Source organism: Leucoraja erinacea, unplaced genomic scaffold (genome assembly GCF_028641065.1).
Source record: "Leucoraja erinacea ecotype New England unplaced genomic scaffold, Leri_hhj_1 Leri_811S, whole genome shotgun sequence".
NCBI lineage: Eukaryota > Metazoa > Chordata > Chondrichthyes > Rajiformes > Rajidae > Leucoraja > Leucoraja erinaceus.
The window spans coordinates 6,278-24,743 of record NW_026576742.1 but is presented as its reverse complement, the minus strand read 5'-3'; the positions used below and the strand labels follow the sequence as shown (position 1 = coordinate 24,743).

The 18,466-nt window shown below is 47.4% G+C and overlaps 1 protein-coding gene across 1 annotated transcript; it reads right to left on the bottom strand.

Annotated features, from left to right (window-relative positions):
- Window positions 1-283: 283 nt before the first annotated feature.
- On the bottom strand, window positions 284-16,960 carry LOC129694824 (RING finger protein 39-like). Its single transcript, XM_055631585.1, has 9 exons — window positions 16,665-16,960; window positions 16,531-16,592; window positions 16,343-16,438; window positions 12,445-12,678; window positions 9,928-9,950; window positions 9,713-9,831; window positions 8,644-8,714; window positions 7,137-7,277; window positions 284-1,905 (listed from the first exon to the last, which is right to left on the bottom strand). The coding sequence occupies exons 1-9, from the start codon at window positions 16,939-16,941 to the stop codon at window positions 1,375-1,377; spliced, it is 1,554 nt and encodes a 517-aa protein (XP_055487560.1). The 5' UTR covers window positions 16,942-16,960; the 3' UTR covers window positions 284-1,374.
- Between the last annotated feature and the right edge of the window lie 1,506 nt (window positions 16,961-18,466).

The following is an 18,466-nucleotide window of genomic DNA, read 5'->3' as shown; positions in this document are numbered from 1 at the left end:
CCTGCCATCAAAGATTCTCATCTACACCACTTAGATTTTAACCTCAGCGTATTCTGTCTAGACTTCCCGTGGTGTTATATTGATGAAGCCAAACTTTCGAGCACCTCAAGCTCCCTACCCTCGCCATAACTGACATATTCTTTGCCCTCCACACAGCGGTGCAGCGGGTTGATCTGATGCCTCACAGCGCCAGGGACCCGGGTCGAACTGAACCTCGCATACTGTCATTGTGCAGTTTACAAACTCTCCCTGTGTTCTCGACCACGTAAATTATTTTTACCGCACTATCTACTGTTGCTATCTTACCTGCCAGAATGTTCGGACTATTTAATGTTGATTGTAACTGCACTGAATTGATTTTCAGTTATAATCCGACAATATGGCTTTGATTATTTTGATGCGATGATCCAAATTGATTAGCAGCAGAGATGACACTTTACCTATTCCCGAGATCTTGCAACGTCACCACTTCATCTCAATTCAGCCAAACGCTGGCCAGGCATTTTCAGAAAGTGACCCTATTTGATCGGTAGAACATTTCACAGCACCATTAAAATTAAAATAACCCTATTTCGCGGGACATGGGGCAAAAGCAGCTGGAGACCACAAGAGACTGCAGATGCTGGCACCATAACTGAAAAATAACTGCTGGGTTTGCTCACGTGATCAGGCAGCAGATGCTGGCGGAACTTACTGGGTCCGGTAGCATGACGCAACATTCACACCCCTTTTCGCTTCTGAAGAAGGGCTCCGACCCGAATGAAAACAAATATACATTCCCTGATAATCCTCTGTCGATGCCCCTGACCATCTCAGTTCCTCTGGCAACTTGGTTATTTTTTTCCGAATTCTGGCGTCACTTCTCCTGCAAAAACCACTATGTTTCCACAGATATGCAAACTCACATTGAGGGAACAAAATCGGGAATATAAGTTAGGTTAAAACTGCGCAATACAGATACAATTGCCACTATCTGAATAGGCTACGATTTCTTTTTGCAATAAATGTCATGGGGCACTAATTAACGGAGTCACATGAAGGGTAACTGGGTACTACGCCTTACCGAGAATGCCAACTGCAGCAAGAACAGGATAGTAAATGGTCTCTATATCGAAAATTGTCAGACGTGGCATTTTCCGTGTGTTAGGACCAAAGCATTTCAATGTACGATTTTATTGGCGTTTGCGTGGAGAAGCTTTTATACAGGAAAGCAAGATCCGCCGCGTTAATTAGTCTGATGCCTCATCACCACAACAGTCACGATCCGTTAAACAAACTGCTTACAGTAATCTATTTTATTTCATAGAGCAATTACGCAATATACTTCTCTTCTCGAGGGATATTGCAAACGTTTGTTTGTTCAATGTGACTGTGTTACACACCCGGAGCGGAAACGGAACAGATTCTCAGCCACTGGTCTTCATGCCAAGGCTCGAAGAAAGGATAAAGTTTATCCGTGAATTTATTCCTAGTGAAGGTGTGGAGATGGGACTTGGTGTCCGCGTCGTAAAATGAAACTGTCCCGGACTCGTAACTGAGATAAATTCCCATCCTCCCGGGGATGGAACGGGCGGGGAGAGGGGATGGAAGGGAGGCGAACGCAACAAACCCGTCACCCCACCGCCCGATGCTCCAGACTCCAGTCTCCGGGATCAGTGTGGCCCGTTTCTTCCTCTCCACAGATTCTGCGGCGACTCCCAGACTCCAGCGCCGACTCCCCGCCACCTCCACCTCCCAGTAATGTCTCCCCGATGTGAATCCCTCCGATCCCAGCGCACACCGCCAGCCCGTAAACCTCTTCCCGGTGTCTGGGAGACTCCTCCGAGTCCCGCGCAGTCTCACCCTCTTTCGATCCTCAGACACCTCAAGCAGCAGATGAGCTGTTTCCACATCCAGGGTGACGGAGACTGGGAAGAGAAGCAGAGAATCAGAAAGTCACCGGGGGTCGGTGGGTGGCGGTGGGTGGTGGTGGTGGTGGTGGTGGGGGGGGGGGGGGGGGGGGGGGGGGGGGGATCGGGCAGCGCGGCACCGGGGCCGGGGGAGAAGAGAGGCCGCTCCGCCTCGAGCACAGGCGGGCGGACAACTGACAACTTGTGCCGGGTTTCGCCCCAACGACGTCGGGCGGACAACAGACATCTGTCACAGAGTTTTTATTCGGGACGGAGAGGGGAATTTCGTGAGGTGGGGGAGGGTGGACGAGTGCGGAGAGTGAGGAGGATTGCGGTGGGGATGGAGAAATGAAGCGGGCTATTCAGATATCGAGGCATGTCGGACAAGAGGATATTGAGGCGAGTGGCAATTTAAGGTTGTTAAAGAGGAGGTAGAGTTATGGGGTGGAATCGCCATGAACATAGTGAATGAGGGTGGACATGAGGGGACAGATGACCTGCTCCTGTTTCTTTGAGTGGAGGGTGAGAGAGAGGAAGGGGTGGCTTGGACCTTGGAAGAAAGTAGAGGTTGACTGATCGGGTGTTAGACAGAATGGGTGGAGATGATAATCCTAATTAATAGCAAAATATTTTAAAATTAGTATTTATTAATAAAGCTCAATTTGACTTACTTGAGTTCTGAGAAGACGAAAGCTTTGTAATTCTGTGCTGTATAAGAGCTGGGTAATCAGGAAGTTAGAGGCCGGCATTTAAGCTGCTTCATGTTATGCCCAAGCAAAAAAAAAATATTTCAATTGTGAGAGAGGGTGTATTTACTGAGAAGGTGGCAGGTTCTTTAAACAGACGCCTTCTGGTTGGTAGCTGACATAATGATTATATTGCTCACAGAATTGTAAATGTTGACTAAGTTCCTGTTGTTACAAAGTTTGTGATCAACAGTAGAGAACGACAAGATGACAACTATTGTATTAGTAACGAGAATACATTGAATGGCTATGCTCTGTCATTCGTTTGTGTTAGACGTCATTGTTGCTACTCTTTATAAACCTGTGACTACGTTTCCAAAATACTATAAATACATGATGTATGTCTTTGTTCATTCGGTCGTACCTCAGGAGGGTTAAGTATCTGTGGTATACTTTACTTTGTATCCCTGGCACTCTCGCTGGCCAATGATCAGTAAAGCTTGTGTTGGTTTACCTAACCTATTGTGAGTTTTAAGAAATGGACCTTAAAAGAGACTTGTGGTTGTCGGGTCACTGAAAGAGCGGGGATTCAGAGGTGGAATTGATGGTTTTGTACAACCAAGAGCACAAGGATATCATTGTAAATCAATAAAGAACTTCACCGAGAGACTTGACAATGTGAAACTTGACAGTGAAAGACTGTTCCAGAAATTAAAGGCGGGTGGGATCGAAGGCGAGCTGGTAAAATTGGTGCACAATTGGCTTGGTGGTTGGAGGTAAAGGTAGCGGTAGAAGGATGATGCTTGGAGGTCTGTGACTGGTGGAGTGCAGCAGAGATCGGTGCTGCAACATTTGCTGTTGATGTTATATTGTCATGGCTTGGATGTGAATGTAGGAGGTGTGACTAGTAAATCTGTCGAGGAAGCAAAAATTGTGGATAGCGGGAAGATTGTCAAATTCTGCAGCAGGATATCGGGTAGATTATCAATATCGTATTCCCATGCAGGGATATCAGATCAAGAGAGTGCAGGTTTATCTTTAGAGCTAGGAATTTTAAAGTAGATCTGAGTTGGAAGTTTTCTTTACTCTGAGAGTGAATGCAACATGCTACAGAGGAGGTTGTGGAGTGAGATGTAATAGTAAGATTAAACGAGAACTTACCAGTTTGAAGTTTGATCTTTATTTTATGAGGAGGAACGTTGAGGGAATACGTGAAGAACCCCGCTACGGCGCATGCGTGTCATCCTTCAAAGCAGCGGTGTGAGGTCACAGATACACTATAATGACCTAAGATAGTGAGATTATTAAAGAGATACCAGTTTCAGATATGACCATATGAGGGTGAGAGCGGAGGGCACGTATTCCCTCAACGTTCCTCCTCATAAAATAAAGATCAAACTTCAAACTGGTAAGTTTTCGTTTAATCTTACTATTTTACTTCGGAGTCACGTGAGTGACTTCGTGAAGATTTCAAAGCTCTGTGACCTCATGCCGTGGAGCGAGTCCATGCTTCACAACTGCCTTGGTAGTTTGGGAGAAATTGTTACTGATATTGAAGAAATACATTCATACCAATTTTTAAACGTAAATGATAAATAATATTATTAAATCAAATCATAAACCTTGTAAGCTTCAGGTATAAATTATATAGAACTTAAAATTTCCTTGCGAAAAACGTTTCTTCATTCCTAACTTGTTTGTTGTAAAATCTCTGAAACGTTTTCTCTCTGATGACCATCCTGCAATCCTGAGGATTTGGTCCATCGATACCTTTAGGCGATTAGCTGCCGAAGTAGCTGCAGCCGTAGTGGAGTGAGATTTGAATACATAGTGTCCACTCCCGCCTTTATTAAGCCATATCTCAGCCACCGCGAAATGGTCTGAGTCGAGACTCTATGGTACGGCTTCTTATGGCTAATCAAAAGAGCCTTTTCATTGCCTCTGATAGCCTTTGTTCTGTCAATATATAACACAATGTGTTTCACTACACAGAGGCGTTTGTCCTGCGGATAGGCTATGACTTCTATGACCTGACCCGCTGATCCTGGTCTATTTTGCTTAATAAGGTCCTGGATCCCAAATATCAAACTTCCTGTCGCCACAGTCAAGCTATCCAATCTTAATTTCTGAAATGACTGGACTCTTTGCGCTGTGACCAGCGCCATTAGCATTACCATTTTTATAGTGAGTTTGTTCAGAGTTAAAGCTGTAGCCCGCAACCAATCCCTAGCATGGTTAGAACCACACTCACATCCCAGATTTGGCTGTATCTAGACCTTTGTGGGTGGTGTTAAAGATGCCTCGTAACAGTTTTACTACTAGAGGATGTGCGCCCACAGCCTGTCTTTCTGTGCCTTGCCATAAGTAACTCAACAATGCACTTCTAGCACTATTTCATCGTTGACAGTCGATCCAGCTCAAGGTTTTTCAAGTGAGTGCCCTCAAGTTTGAAGGTCGAAGACAGTTGCTGAAAGTAACATCAGTAGGACAGGTCCTTAACTCAGTTCACTGATGATGTATTAATATATAACTCTCGTGCCAACTGAAAGTATAGCCATAAAGGCGTTGCTTTCAGAAGATAAATGATACTTTTCAGTTAGATTTTGCTGTCTAAGCAATGCCAAGGCTGGTTTAAGAATTTTTGTAAATAATGTAAGAGCTGATGTTAGCCTGTTTGGTAGCGCCTTGTATTGCCAAGGCTATCCCATCCGTTAAATTTCGAAAACCCGCCTGTGTTCACCTCTGATGGGTACCGTATAGTAAGCATCCTGAAGATCAATACTTGCCATACAGTAGCCCGCTAAACTAACTCTGTAGCAGTGCTAAAAATATCAATTTTAAAATGAACATATTGCACAAAATTGTTAAACGTTGATAAATCAATAATAATACGGCAAACCCCCATGTCTCTTATGTCTAACAAATATGTTTTAGACAAATTCCTGTTGTTCATGTTTGGTCATTTCAATTACTCTTATAGTGAACAACCTTTGTGGTTCTATGTGAGCTTTAGCTGGTTCTAATTTGGTAAGTATGTATAGTATGTATAGTATGTTGTACTGGAGGGTTTCGTATGAGTATAACTCTACCAGATATCCCTTAATACTGCTAAGGATATATCTCTCCATAGTTATATTACACCATGCTTCCAAATGAAATTACAACCGCCCTCCAACTTCCGTGCTCCTTATTAATTCTGGAGGCACAGACCCACCGATCGCGGGTGTTTAAATTTATCCAACCGCTCCTGCCGACCTTCGTGCCACGGTTTTGCCGCAGCCGGTCCCCATGCCTACAGGCACTGGTCGTGCCGTTGCTCGCAGTCCCGGTACTCCCCGGCACCTGTCGCTGACGGCCGAACCTGCTGCAGCCACTCGTACCGGTTTCCCAGCTCCACAAAAGTGGCCGCTGCTGGCTGCGCTATATCTTGCAGCTGCTCATCCTCACTCCGGTATCGGTAAGTATTATCCGGAGGCTGTTTCTCCACATCACTTTGACAGTGATGTCTTTATTAACACTGGCAGCCATCCTGGCCTCGAGATCCTTCCCAGTTTGTACTTGTTGGAAAGTACTGGCCCACCATGTCCAGCAACTTGTTTTTCTCCCCTTCAATAGGGGAAGGTGGCTCCATCACCTCTCAGATTCTGACCCAGTCAGACCTTCAATACCCTCCTCAGAGGCGTCTGATATTTCATGCAGCCCTTATGGGAAACTGCTGTGGGACTTATATTTTTTGCCCACTGTAGCTATCCTCCATATCCCGGAGCCTGCCACTGTGGAGAATTTCCTCCAGCAACCGCTCCAGCCGACTTACATGCTCTCGGGCACTAGTCGATCGCGGGTGCTTTAATATATCGGACCGCTCCTGCCGACCTTGGTGCTCTCGGGCACTAGTCGCACGCGGTATTTCCCGCAGCCGATCCCCATGCCTACGGGCACTGGTCGCTTTTGGCCGCCCGATATAACTATGCCGCTCCTTGCGGTCCCAGTACTCACGGGCACCTGCTGGCGGCTGATCATCCTGCAGCCACTCGTACCGGCTTTCGAGCTCCCTGCTCCGGTACTGGTAAATTTTATCCAGTGACCGCTCCAAATCCCCATCACTTTCACAGTAACGTAGTTTTATTTTGCCTTCTGCCCGGCCAAGAAGTTAATTTTTTCCCAGCGCGGGAATAAGTCAGGCACAGCTCTCCATCCGAGACTCCTGTGCCTCCTGACTTACTTGCTGCACCTTCTCCGCAGCCTCCTTCGCGTTACTCTGTCCATTCCTAGAAATTCAGAATGCAGTGCAACTAACCTGTTAATTCCAACCACTGGAACCGCCCCTGGTGCTCACACACTGGTCCCTCGTGGTTGTTCTGCAGCCGGTCAAACCAGCACCAATGCCCTCAGCACACTGGCCGCTCCTGGCTGCTAGCTCTCGCCGCTGGGACCGACACTGGTGCTTACAACACTGGTCCCTCGCGGTCTTCTGCATCCGTTTTTCCCCAGCACCAATGCCCCCAGCACTGGCCGCTCCCGGCTGCTCCTTCTAGCCGCTGGGACCGACACTGGTGCTTACAGCACTGGTCCCTCGCGGTCTTCTGCAGCCGTTAAAAACGAGCACCAATGCCCCCAGCACTGGCCGCTCCCAGCTGCTCGTTCTAGCCGCTGGGACCGACATGGTGCTTACAGCACTGGTCCCTCTGTAGCGGTATAAACCCTGCAGAAAAAAATGCCCCAAGCATAGGCCACCCGCGGCTGCTCGTAGGGCTTCAACCCCTCTGACCAAACCCCGTACTCACGGTACTGGTCGCTCGCCCCGGTCCTCCAGCCGCTTCAATCGGCTCTGATGCCGCTAGCGACGGCATCCAACCCAGACTCGCCTGAGTCTGGAAACCCCCGGGACGTGTTGCTTCGCTTCCCGCCCGGCAGCAGTGAATCTTGCCGGTGCGGGGAGCGACGTCGGGCACAGCTGTTTCCTCTCCGGAGGATTCGCGTGCCGTCGGCTGCTGGTGATGTTGCTGGCTGCCCGCTGTCTCCGCGGTTCTCCCCTCCAGCTTTCCCGCAGCTTCTTGCATTTCCTACCTGCAAGGTAAGTGGGAAAAATTTTGCAGTCTCTTACCTGCTTCTTTCCATTTTCCTCTAGGGAGACGTCCTCTCCCGTGTCTGACTCGCACCATGCGTCTAGCGATATGATACGCATGCGCCGTAGCGGGGTTCTTCACGAAGTCACTCACGTGACTCCGAAGTAAAATCACTATATTTGAGGCACTTAAATGGGTGTAGAAGAATAGCGATGTAATGTGGGCAAATCGATTAGCATAGCTGGTAAAATTGTGGTTATGTATACGATGGGCCGAAGGGCCTGATTCTGTACCGTACAACCATTGCTCTCCACTCCAAGAGCACTGAATGACTGAGTCTCTGCAGCCACCGATGCAGGGAATTCCAAAGTTTCCCCAGTCTCTACGTGCAGTAATGTCTCCTTATCTCTGTCCTCCATAGTGCAGCCCATATTCTGAGATGGTGCCCGTTCTCCAGACCCCTGAGACAGGGGAAACATCCTCCCTGCATCCGGTCAACTGAGCCCTGTAAAAACTATGTGTTTCACTGAGATCTCCTCCAATACACCCAAGCGCTCGAGTATAGAGGTCTAGTCTACCCAATCTCACCCCGCACAGCAAACACATTGTCCCAGGAACAAATAGTGTTCATCTTTGCTGTATTGCCTCTGTGTCAAGTCTGTCAATTTATCAGTACACAGGAGCATCGAAACACAAGAAAACAGGAGCAGGATTAGGATCCGCTCCTCAGGGTTGCCCCTCCATTCAGTCGGATCAGGGCTGATCTAAACTGACACCAGTTCTGAGTGATTTTCCCCATAATCATAATTTTTAGATCGATCAAATATTTATTTGTAGCCAAGTTGCACATACTCAACTTTTCAACACCATCTTGGGCACAACATTCCAGTTATTCACTGCCCTCTGAGAGATGCAAATTTTACACACCGCATGAGAGGCCGCTCTGGTAGATTGGATGTCATGGAATCCGGGGTGAACTAGCCGAAGGAATACAACATTTACCTGAATGTCGTAGACAGGGGATGTTGGTAGAGGGTCGTTTTCCAGACTGGAGACAGAGTCCACTGTTGTTCCTTATTTATACACACGATTGGGTGTGTATGTAGGTTGCACGGTTAATCAGTTTGCAGATGAAACCAAAATTGGTGACATTGTGGAGAGTGAAGAAAGTTATCTGAGAGTAAATTGGATCTCTGTGAACTGGGCCAATAGGCTTAGGAACGGCAGGTTGGATGTATTCATGTGTAGGTGAGGTGATGCACTTTGCTGAGACAAACCAGGGCAGGACATACACAGTGAACGGGGAGCTTTATAGAACTGGGAGATCTCTGTCTGCAGGTACACAGTGCCATGGAAGATGCAACAGTGACTGGCAGGGTGGTGAAGAATGTGTTTGTCACTCGTGCTTTCATATGTCAGGATATTAAAAACAGTGTTTGACACAATAAGGTTGTTAGCAAATTAGAGGGGGTGCAAAAAGATTTATGATAATTTCATTGTCTGAAGGACAGGGTTATAAGGCGACGTTGGACAGGCAGGGCCATTTGTCTTTGGAGCCCATCCGGGTGTTTTTATAGATGTGTATGAGATATATAAGGTTCACAGATAAGGTGAATAGCCACAGTATTTTACCCAAGGAAGGAGAGTCTAAACCCAGAGTGCTTCGGTGTAAGGTGAGAGTGGAAACAGTAAAAAGGAGCAACTTTTCCAGTCAATGCGTTGTGTATGTATGGAACGAACTGACAGAGGAAGTGGCCAAGGCAGCTACAACGACGACATTTTAAAGACAGTTGGGTAGAGACGTGAATAAGAAAGATTTGGAAGAATATGTGTCAGACTCAGGAAAATGGGACTGGCTTGGTTGGGCAACTTGGTTGGCATAGTCATGTTAAGTCAAAGGGAGTGTTTGTGGCGACATCGCTCTCTGACCTTGTGATGCTTTTCTGCAGCTGTGTTTGGTGGAAGATCAAATCTTCAATTCCCCTTCAGTCCAAAATACCATTAATATTTGCATCTACGCATAACTTAAAGATGAAGGAAACAAGAACAATTGAAAAGGTATAAGCTTTACCTGGCTTAATGGCATCAGGTGTTTCTGCCAATACCGTGTTGTACAAAAAGGGATTTTCAAATTTTTCAATCAGCAAGTTATCATCTACCACCGACAGTAGTTTGGCTTCATAAGGACCTCTGCAAATATTTAACAGCTGATTATAAACTGAACATTAGAAATATATGGGGCTGTTCAACAAAACTTACAATGTTACCATCAAGAGCATGTCCTACCTTTGCTTGCGACCAGCTTCCTCCTGAAAGAAATAAAACACAAATCTCAACTGACTGAGATGGACCGTCCTCATTCCGACAGCGGGAATTTCACCAAATTCCTACAACCCTCTGATAATTCCCATTTCCCAACTCTTATCGCCGCTGTCATGCAGATAGATTGCGGATATTGCCGCAGAGATGTAAAACGATGGGGGGAAAGCATAAGGTATGTTCATGAGAATGACGCCATAAATGAGAGGACGGAACAAAGATACACACAAACAACTGGAGTAACTCAGCGGGACAGGCAGCTTCTCTCGAGAGAAGGAAGGGGTGACGTTTCGGGACACGACCCTTCTTCAGACTTCGGATCTCGACCTGAAATGTCACCCATTCTTTCTCTCCAGAGATGCTGCTTGTCCCGCTGAGTAACTACAGTTTTTTTTTGTGTCTATCTTCGGTTCAAACCAGCATCTGCACTTGCTTCTTACACAGAAATCAATGGACAGACTGGGCAGGCCGTGGGATATTATCTGGAGAACACGTCAGGACTGATGAGATAGGATTTACGATGATCAGCGGATTTAAATGGGTGGGGTTGAAATGATATCTCTACATGTGGAGAAATCAAAAATCAAAGCTCTATTGTGGCATGGTATTCAACAAATACCGAAAGGAATGCAGTCATGAGAACATGGACCTCTCTTGCATTGGAAGGGGGGGGGGGGACTGAAGCCAACAGCAGACATACATTTAAGTGCGAGCGGGATAAACATGTTAGGGCTTCTGGAATTTCGGGTAATATTACCAGGTGTGGAGGGTAGATGGGAGGGATGATGAGTGGAGCAGAAAACTTGACTGGATAGAATGGGCCAAATTTCTTGTCTATGATGTAGAATGGGATGTCATTCTATGGTTAAACAAGGTAGACAAAACAATAAGAGCAAATTCCACCAAGGTGACCACCGCTGCTGATTGGAACCGGATATCAATCGATCGATCAATCAATCAATCAATCAATCAATCAATCAATCAATCAATCAATCAATCAATCAATCAATCAATCAATCAATCAATCAATCAATCAATCAATCAATCAATCAATCATCAATCAATCAATCAATCAATCAATCAATCAATCAATCAATCAATCAATCAATCAATCAATCAATCAATCAATCAATCATCAATCAATCAATCAATCAATCAATCAATCAATCAATCAATCAATCAATCAATCAATCAATCAATCAATCAATCAATCAATCAATCAATCAATCAATCAATCAATCATCAATCAATCAATCAATCAATCATCAATCAATCAATCAATCAATCAATCAATCAATCAATCAATCAATCAATCAATCAATCAATCAATCAATCGATCGATCAATCCATCAATCCATCAATCCATCAATCAATCCATCAATCAGCCTTATTCGTTACTTGCTCATAAAGTGCAAGTGAAATGGATTTGCCAACAGCGGTACAATGAAGAAATCCACACAGAAACACAATAAAATTTTAACATATGCATCCACCACAACATTCGTCACTGTGGTGGAAGGCACATAATTTGGCCAGTCCTCCTCAATTTCCCCCGTGGTCGGGTCCTCAACCCTCCGCAGTCGCCGCTGCGGGCGTCCAAATGTGTAAACAAGGTAGGTCCAGATAAGTCCTGAATCGGTGCCTCCCCACCGGAGACCGCGGCTTCAAGTTGGTGTAGGCCGCAGGCCGGCAGTCCAAGATCTAAAGTCCCCGCCGCGCCGCAGCCAGAAGCACCGCAGACCGTACGGCCGGCGGTCGCAGCTCCTCTCCAGGGGTCCCCGGCGAGGGACCACGTTCAGGATGGTAAGCCCGCGGTAAAGTTGGCCGCCGGCCAGCGGCCGGAGCTCTTCTCCTCCCGGGTCCCCAATGAAAGGTCCCAGGCTGCGGACGCTGCGCCAGCTGGAGCTCCGCAGCCCGCGGCTTCGGGCTACTCCAGCGAATGGAGCCTCCCCTCCGGCGACCCCCCGTGTGTGCTCTCCGGCTCCGCGATGATCAATCTGATGTGCGCGCCACGTTCTAGATTTCAAGGTTAATCCCCACAATGTGGTCATGGCTGATCTAGCCCAGGGCTGAACTGCTCTAGCCCAGGACAGAACTGCCCCATTCCCTACGATAAAATTCCCCGAATGTTCGTCTGGTTTAAACACATCTAACATGTTAAACCTCTCAGAGTCTCTTGATTGGAGAATCCCAGAGATTTACTGTCATCTGTCCATTCGTGGTCCTTGGGATCAGATACAGTATCACCTGTCATTTTTCTAAACTCTACAGAACACAAACACCTCCCTACATTCCGGCCAGGCAGTCTTGAGATCCCATAGATTATACGGGATTATACAATTAGTTTGGGAACAGCAGGTGGAACAGATTAAACATTTACCTAGTTCCGAATTACTGGTAAATGCAGCATTTATTTCTGAAATGTCACCCGCCATTTTGTGACTGTGCACTTTCACTTCGCCAAACTGCAGAATGACCCCTCGCCTTCAGAAACACCACACTGTCTTTTTCATCCATCTGTTGCTGCAACTTTAAGAGTTCCTCCTGAATAGATTTTAAATTATCTTGAATCCCTCCCAGATTTGTCTCCATTGTATTTAGAATCTTCTTCTCTTCCTCTCCGATGTCTGCCAGCGCGCGCTGCTCTTTCTCAGTGAGAATCTTGTGCTGTTCAGCAAATTGGGATGTGATCTTGGACTGAAGGTTGAGTGACTGTTCCTGTGAAATGAAAGGCGAAGAACAATATATAATGTCACTGAATGTGTTTCCTCACGACTTTGACCGTGACATATTAATGATTTGCAAGAGGGAATTAGGAGCAACGCAAGCAAGGTTGCGGATGACACAAAGCTGGGTGGCAGTGTGAATTGTGAATAGTATGTTAGGAGGTTGCAAGGTGACCTGGACAGGTTGAGTGAGTGTGCAGATGCGTGGCAGATGCAGTATAACATACATAAATGTGAGATTATCCACTTTGGCGGCAAATACAACGGGGCAGATTATTACCTCAATGGGTTAGGTTAGGTAAGGGAGGACAGAGAGGTAAGGCAAGGTAAGGGAGGACAGAGAGACCCGGGTGTACACCAGTCACTGAAAGTTGTCGTGCATGTGCAGCAGGCAGTGAAGAAAGCTAATGGAATGTTGGCCTTCATAACAAGAGGATTTCAGTATTGGAGGAAAGAGGTTCTTCTGCAGTTGTATATGGCTCAGGAGTATTGTGTACAGTTTTGGTCTCCTAATTTGAGGAAGGACATCCTTGTGATTGAGGCAGTACAGCGTATGTTCACGAGATTGATCCCTGGGAAGGAGGGACTGTCATATGAGGAAAGATTGAAACGACTAGGCTTGTATTCATTGGAGTTTAGAAGGATGAGGGGTTATCTTATTGAAACATATACAAATATAAAAGGACTGGACATGCTAGATGCAGGCAAATGTTCCCAATTTTGGGCGAGTCCAGAACCAGGGGCCACAGTCTTAGAATAAATGAGAGGCCATTTAAGACTGAGGTGAGAACAATCTTTTTCACCCAGAGAGTTAGGAATTTGTGGAATTCCCTGCCACAGAAGGCAGTGGAGGCCAAATCACTGGATGGATTTAAGAGAGTTAGATATAGTTCTAGGGGCTAATGGAATCAAGGGATATGGGGAGAAGGCAGGCACGGGCTATTGTTTGGTGACGATCAGCTATGATCGCAATGAATGGCGGTACTGTCTCGAAAGGCCGAATGGCCTCCTCGTGCACCTATTTTCTATGTTTCTATATTTGCTCGGTACAGACTATAATTACATTTGCAATTCAAAAGCTTCTCTAAATGCTTCTGAAATGTCGTGAGGGTAATCTTATAACCCATCAGTCCTCTACCCCAATACAAATCTCTGCTGCCTATTCCTTTTCACGTGTCCATTAATTCCCATTTATCCACCTATCACCCACTTTCGCAAGGATAATTTACAGTTGCCAATTGAATCTGCGGGTGCTGCAATGTTCAGTGCTGGGACCACAGTTATTTACAATATATATTAACGATGTTGATGAGGGAATTAAATGTAACATCTCCAAGTTTGCGGATGACACAAAGCTGGGCAGCTGTGTGAGCTGCGAGGCTGATGCTATGAGGCAGAAGGCTGACTTGCATAGGTTGTGTGAGTGGGCAGATGCATGGCAGATGCAGTACAATGTGGATAACTGTGAGGTTATCCACTTTGGTGGGAAGAACAAGAAGGCAGCTTATTATCTGAATGGTGTAAGAAGGAATTGGTTTAAACCGACGATAGACCCAGAAAGCTGTAGTAACTCATCGGGAATAGGAATATGAATACTTTATTGGCACATGTGACTTGGCACAGTGAGATTCTTTGCTTGCATACACAACGTATACAAATAGCAGCCAATTGTGGCGCTGACAAAGTGACAAAGCACGCCGCTTCCCATTTTGTACCACCCACTCAACAGTCACCACCCCCCCCCCCACACCTGGTCCCCATTGCCCTTTGTCTCCCCCCCCCCCCCCCCCCAGGAGAGAAAGGATGGGTGATGTTTCGGGTCAATACCTGCCTTCTCTCCTCCATTCCCTCTGATCCCCTTAGCCACAAGGGCCACATCTAATATAGCCAATGAACTGGCCTCGACTACCCTCTCTGCCACAGAGGGTAGTCGAGGCCAGTTCATTGGCTATATTTAAGAGGAAGTTAGATGTGGCCCTTGTGGCTAAGGGGATCAGAGGGTATGGAGAGAAGGCAGGTATTCGATACTGAGTTGGATGATCAGCCATGATCATATTGAATGGCGGTGCAGGCTCGAAGGGCCGAATGGCCTACTCCTGCACCTAATTTCTATGTTTCTATATTTCTATACCCGTTATCACATTCAATTGGTGTTAGATTAGGAAAAGGGAAGGTGCAATGAGACCTGGGTGTGCTTGTACACCAGTCATGGAAAGTAAGCTTGCAGTGAAGAAAGCTAATCATAGCGTTAGCCTCCATTGGGTTTAGTTTAGTTTAGAGATACCGAGCGGAAACAATCTGTTTATTAAGCCAACATTAACAAGCCAATTAACCTACAAACCTGTACGTCTTTGGAGTGTGGGAGGAAACCGGAGTTCACGGAGAAAACCCACGCAAGTCACGGGGAGAATGAACATGCTCCGTACAGACAGCACCCGTAGTCGGGATTGGGTATTCGACGCTGCATTCGCTGTAAGCCACTGCGCCACCGTGGCCGCCCTTGGAGATCATGGAGCAAGGATGTCCTGCTGCAGTTGTACAGTGCCTTGGTGAGACCACACCTGGAGTAGTGTGTACAGTTTTGTTCTCCTAATTTGGGGAAGGATATTCTTGCTATTGATATGCAGCATAGCTTCATCAGGTTAATTACCAGGATGGTGGGACTGACATATGATGCAAGAATTGGTCGACTGGGCTTGTATGCATTGGAATTTAGAAGGATGAGAGGTTTCTTAGAGAAACATTAAATTCTTAAGAGAAGCGAGATGCAGGAAAATGTTGCCGATGTTGGGAGAATCCAGAACCAGGGGTCACAACTTAATTCAATTCAATTCAATTCAAAGCACTTTATTCGTCCCCGAGGGGCAATTTAAAAAGGCGCATTACAATATGTTCATGAGTCAGTGATCAGCATTAAAAAGCTGGACAGCCCTGGGGATGAAGGTTGCCTTCCTCCTCTGTGTCCGGCAACCCGGACAGCGGAGTCTGCGTCCTGAGGGGAGCCACTCAAACTCAGGAAACAGGATGTGAGAGGGGTCCTGAAGAATCCTGCGTGTTAACTTTAAAGACTGTTGGTCGCATAGGGCAGTGAGAGTTCGGACGGGCTGCTCAATTATTTTTGAATTATTTAATTATTTTTGAATTATTTAAGAATAAGGAGTAGGCCATTGTGGACTGAGATGAGGAAAAACGTCTTCAACCACAGAGTTATGAATCTGTGGAATTATCTGCCACGAAAGGCAGTGGAGGTCAATTCACTGAATGTTTTCAAGAGAGAGTTAGATTTAGCTCTTAGGACTAATGGAATCAAGAGATATGGGGAGGGGGGAAGCAGGAACGGGTACTGATTTTGGACGATCAGCCATGATTATATTGAATGGCGGTGCTGGCTCGAAGGGCCGAATAGCCTACTCCTGCACCTATTTTATATGTTTCAAGGATCAATTAACCAGCATGTATTGGGGTTGGAAGCAATTCGACCCGGTCACATGGAGAAGACGTGAACCACACGGGCAGCACCCGAGGTCAGGATCGAACCCGCTCACCAGAACTAGGCGACCGCAGCACTACGTGTGTCACTGCGATGCCCTATTATTGCACGCATCACAGGTATCAAACCTACACAAGATCAGGAAATCGAAACTGGAAACCCTCACCAGAACTTCAGAAATCTTCTGTTCCTGTTGCTGCTCCATTCGCTGGATCTCCGATTTATTTTTTGTTAGAAATTCGATGGAATCTTTAACCTGATCCTGGGATTGTATTTGGGAATCAGAGAATAAAAGTGTTAGATGATAAAAACAGAATTAACCAATGATGCGGTAAAAAATCAGTTTGCTTTTACCTTGTAGGTGTCTACAGCTTCTTTAACCGATGTGAAGCTGTGAGACTTGTGTTCCCGCCCAGCTGCACAAACCACACAGATCAGTTTCTTCTCAGTTTCACAAAACAGCTTCAGTTCTTCCTGATGTTACTCGCACTGAAGTTTACTTTCCTTCTCTGTCCGATTCAGGCTCAGTGCTCGAAATTTCTCAGACAATCTCACCAAGGCCCGATTCACCCTGAGGGTGCGGTCTGCAAACTCCTCTTTACATCCCGGGCAGGAGTTTCTCCCCTCCTTGTCCCAACTCTGTGTGATGCAGGACCGGCAGAAGTTGTGCCCGCACTCCAGTGACACCGGATCGGTGAAGAAATCCAGGCAGATGGAACATGTTGCCTGCCCAGTTAAACTCTCGACTTGGTCTTTCGAAGCCATTTTATCTCCGCCACTCCCTGGTTCAAAACGCATTTCCTTTCGTGCAACTGCTGAACCCTGCAACATCGCGAGTGTCTACTGCGCACGCTACCGCATCCTGCCCCTCCCTCTAGCCCCGTCCCTCGTTATGCCCCCCCCCCTGCCTCCCCCCTACGCTCTCCACCTACGCCCCGGACCCCCCCCCCCCCGCCCCCCCCCCCCCCGCCCCCCCCCCCCCCCCCCCCCCCCCTCACCCCCCCTCCCCCCCCCCCCCCCCCCCCCCCCCCCCCCCCCCCCCCCCCCCCCCCCCCCCCCCCCCTCCTCCTCCTCCTCCTCCTCCCCCCCCCCCCCCCCCCCCCCCCCCTCCCCCCTCCCGCCCCCCTCCCCTCCTTTTCAACCTCCTCCCCGTCCCCTCTCTCTTCACACCCTCTCTCCCCTCCTCTCCATTCACCCTCTCTCCCCTCCTCTCCCCCTCCCATCCCCTCCCTCTCCCTCCCACTCTCATCTCCCTCCCCCTCCCCTTCCTTCAATCTCTCTCCCCCCTACCCCTCCCCCTCCCCTGCCACTCTCTCCCCTCCCTCCCCTCTCCCCCCTCCACCACCCCCACCCACACACCCCCTCTCTTGCCTTCCCCCTCCTTCTACTCCTCCTCTCCCCAACCTATCACCCCACCATCTCACCCCACCTCTCTCCCCCTCTCCCCCCATCTCTCACTGAGAATATACCTGGACTTTCAGAAATCATTTGATAAGGTCCCACGTGGGAGATTAGTGGGCAAAATTAGAGCACATGGTATTGGCGGTAGAGTGCTGACATTGATAGAAAATTGGTTCGCACACACGAAAGAAAGGGTAGAGATTAACGGGTCCGTTTCAGAAAGCGAATAGCATGTTGGCCTTCATAACTAGACGAGTATAGGAACAAAGAGGTCCTTCTGCAGTTGTACAGGGCCCTAGTAAGACCACACCTGGAGTATTGTGTTTAGTTTTGGACGCCTAATTTGAGGAAGGACATTCTTGCTATTGACGGAGTAGGTTTACACGGTTAATTCCCGGGATGGCGGGACTGTCACATGCTGAAAGAATGGAGTGGCTGGGCTTGTGCACTCTGGAGTTTACAAGTATGAGAGTGGATCTTATTGAACATATAAGATTATAAAGGCCACGTTAGAGGCAGGAAACATGTTTTCGATGCTGGGGGAGTCCAGAACCAGGGGGTACGGTTTAAGAATAAGGGGTAAGCCAGTTAGAACAGAGACGAGGAGACACTTTTTCACACAGAGAGTTGTGAGTCTGTGGAATTCTCTGCCTCAAAGGGCGGTGGAGGCCTGTTCACTGGATACTTTCAAGAGAGAGCTAGATAGGGATCTTAAAGATAGCAGAGTCAGGGGATACGGGGAGAAGGCAGGAACGGAGAGTACTGATTGGGCATGATCAGCCATGATCACATTGAATGGCGGTGTTGGCTCGAAGGGATGAATGGCCTACTCATATTGTCTACCTATTGTCTATTGCTCCCTGCTCCTTTCCCCTCTCCCCCTCTCCCT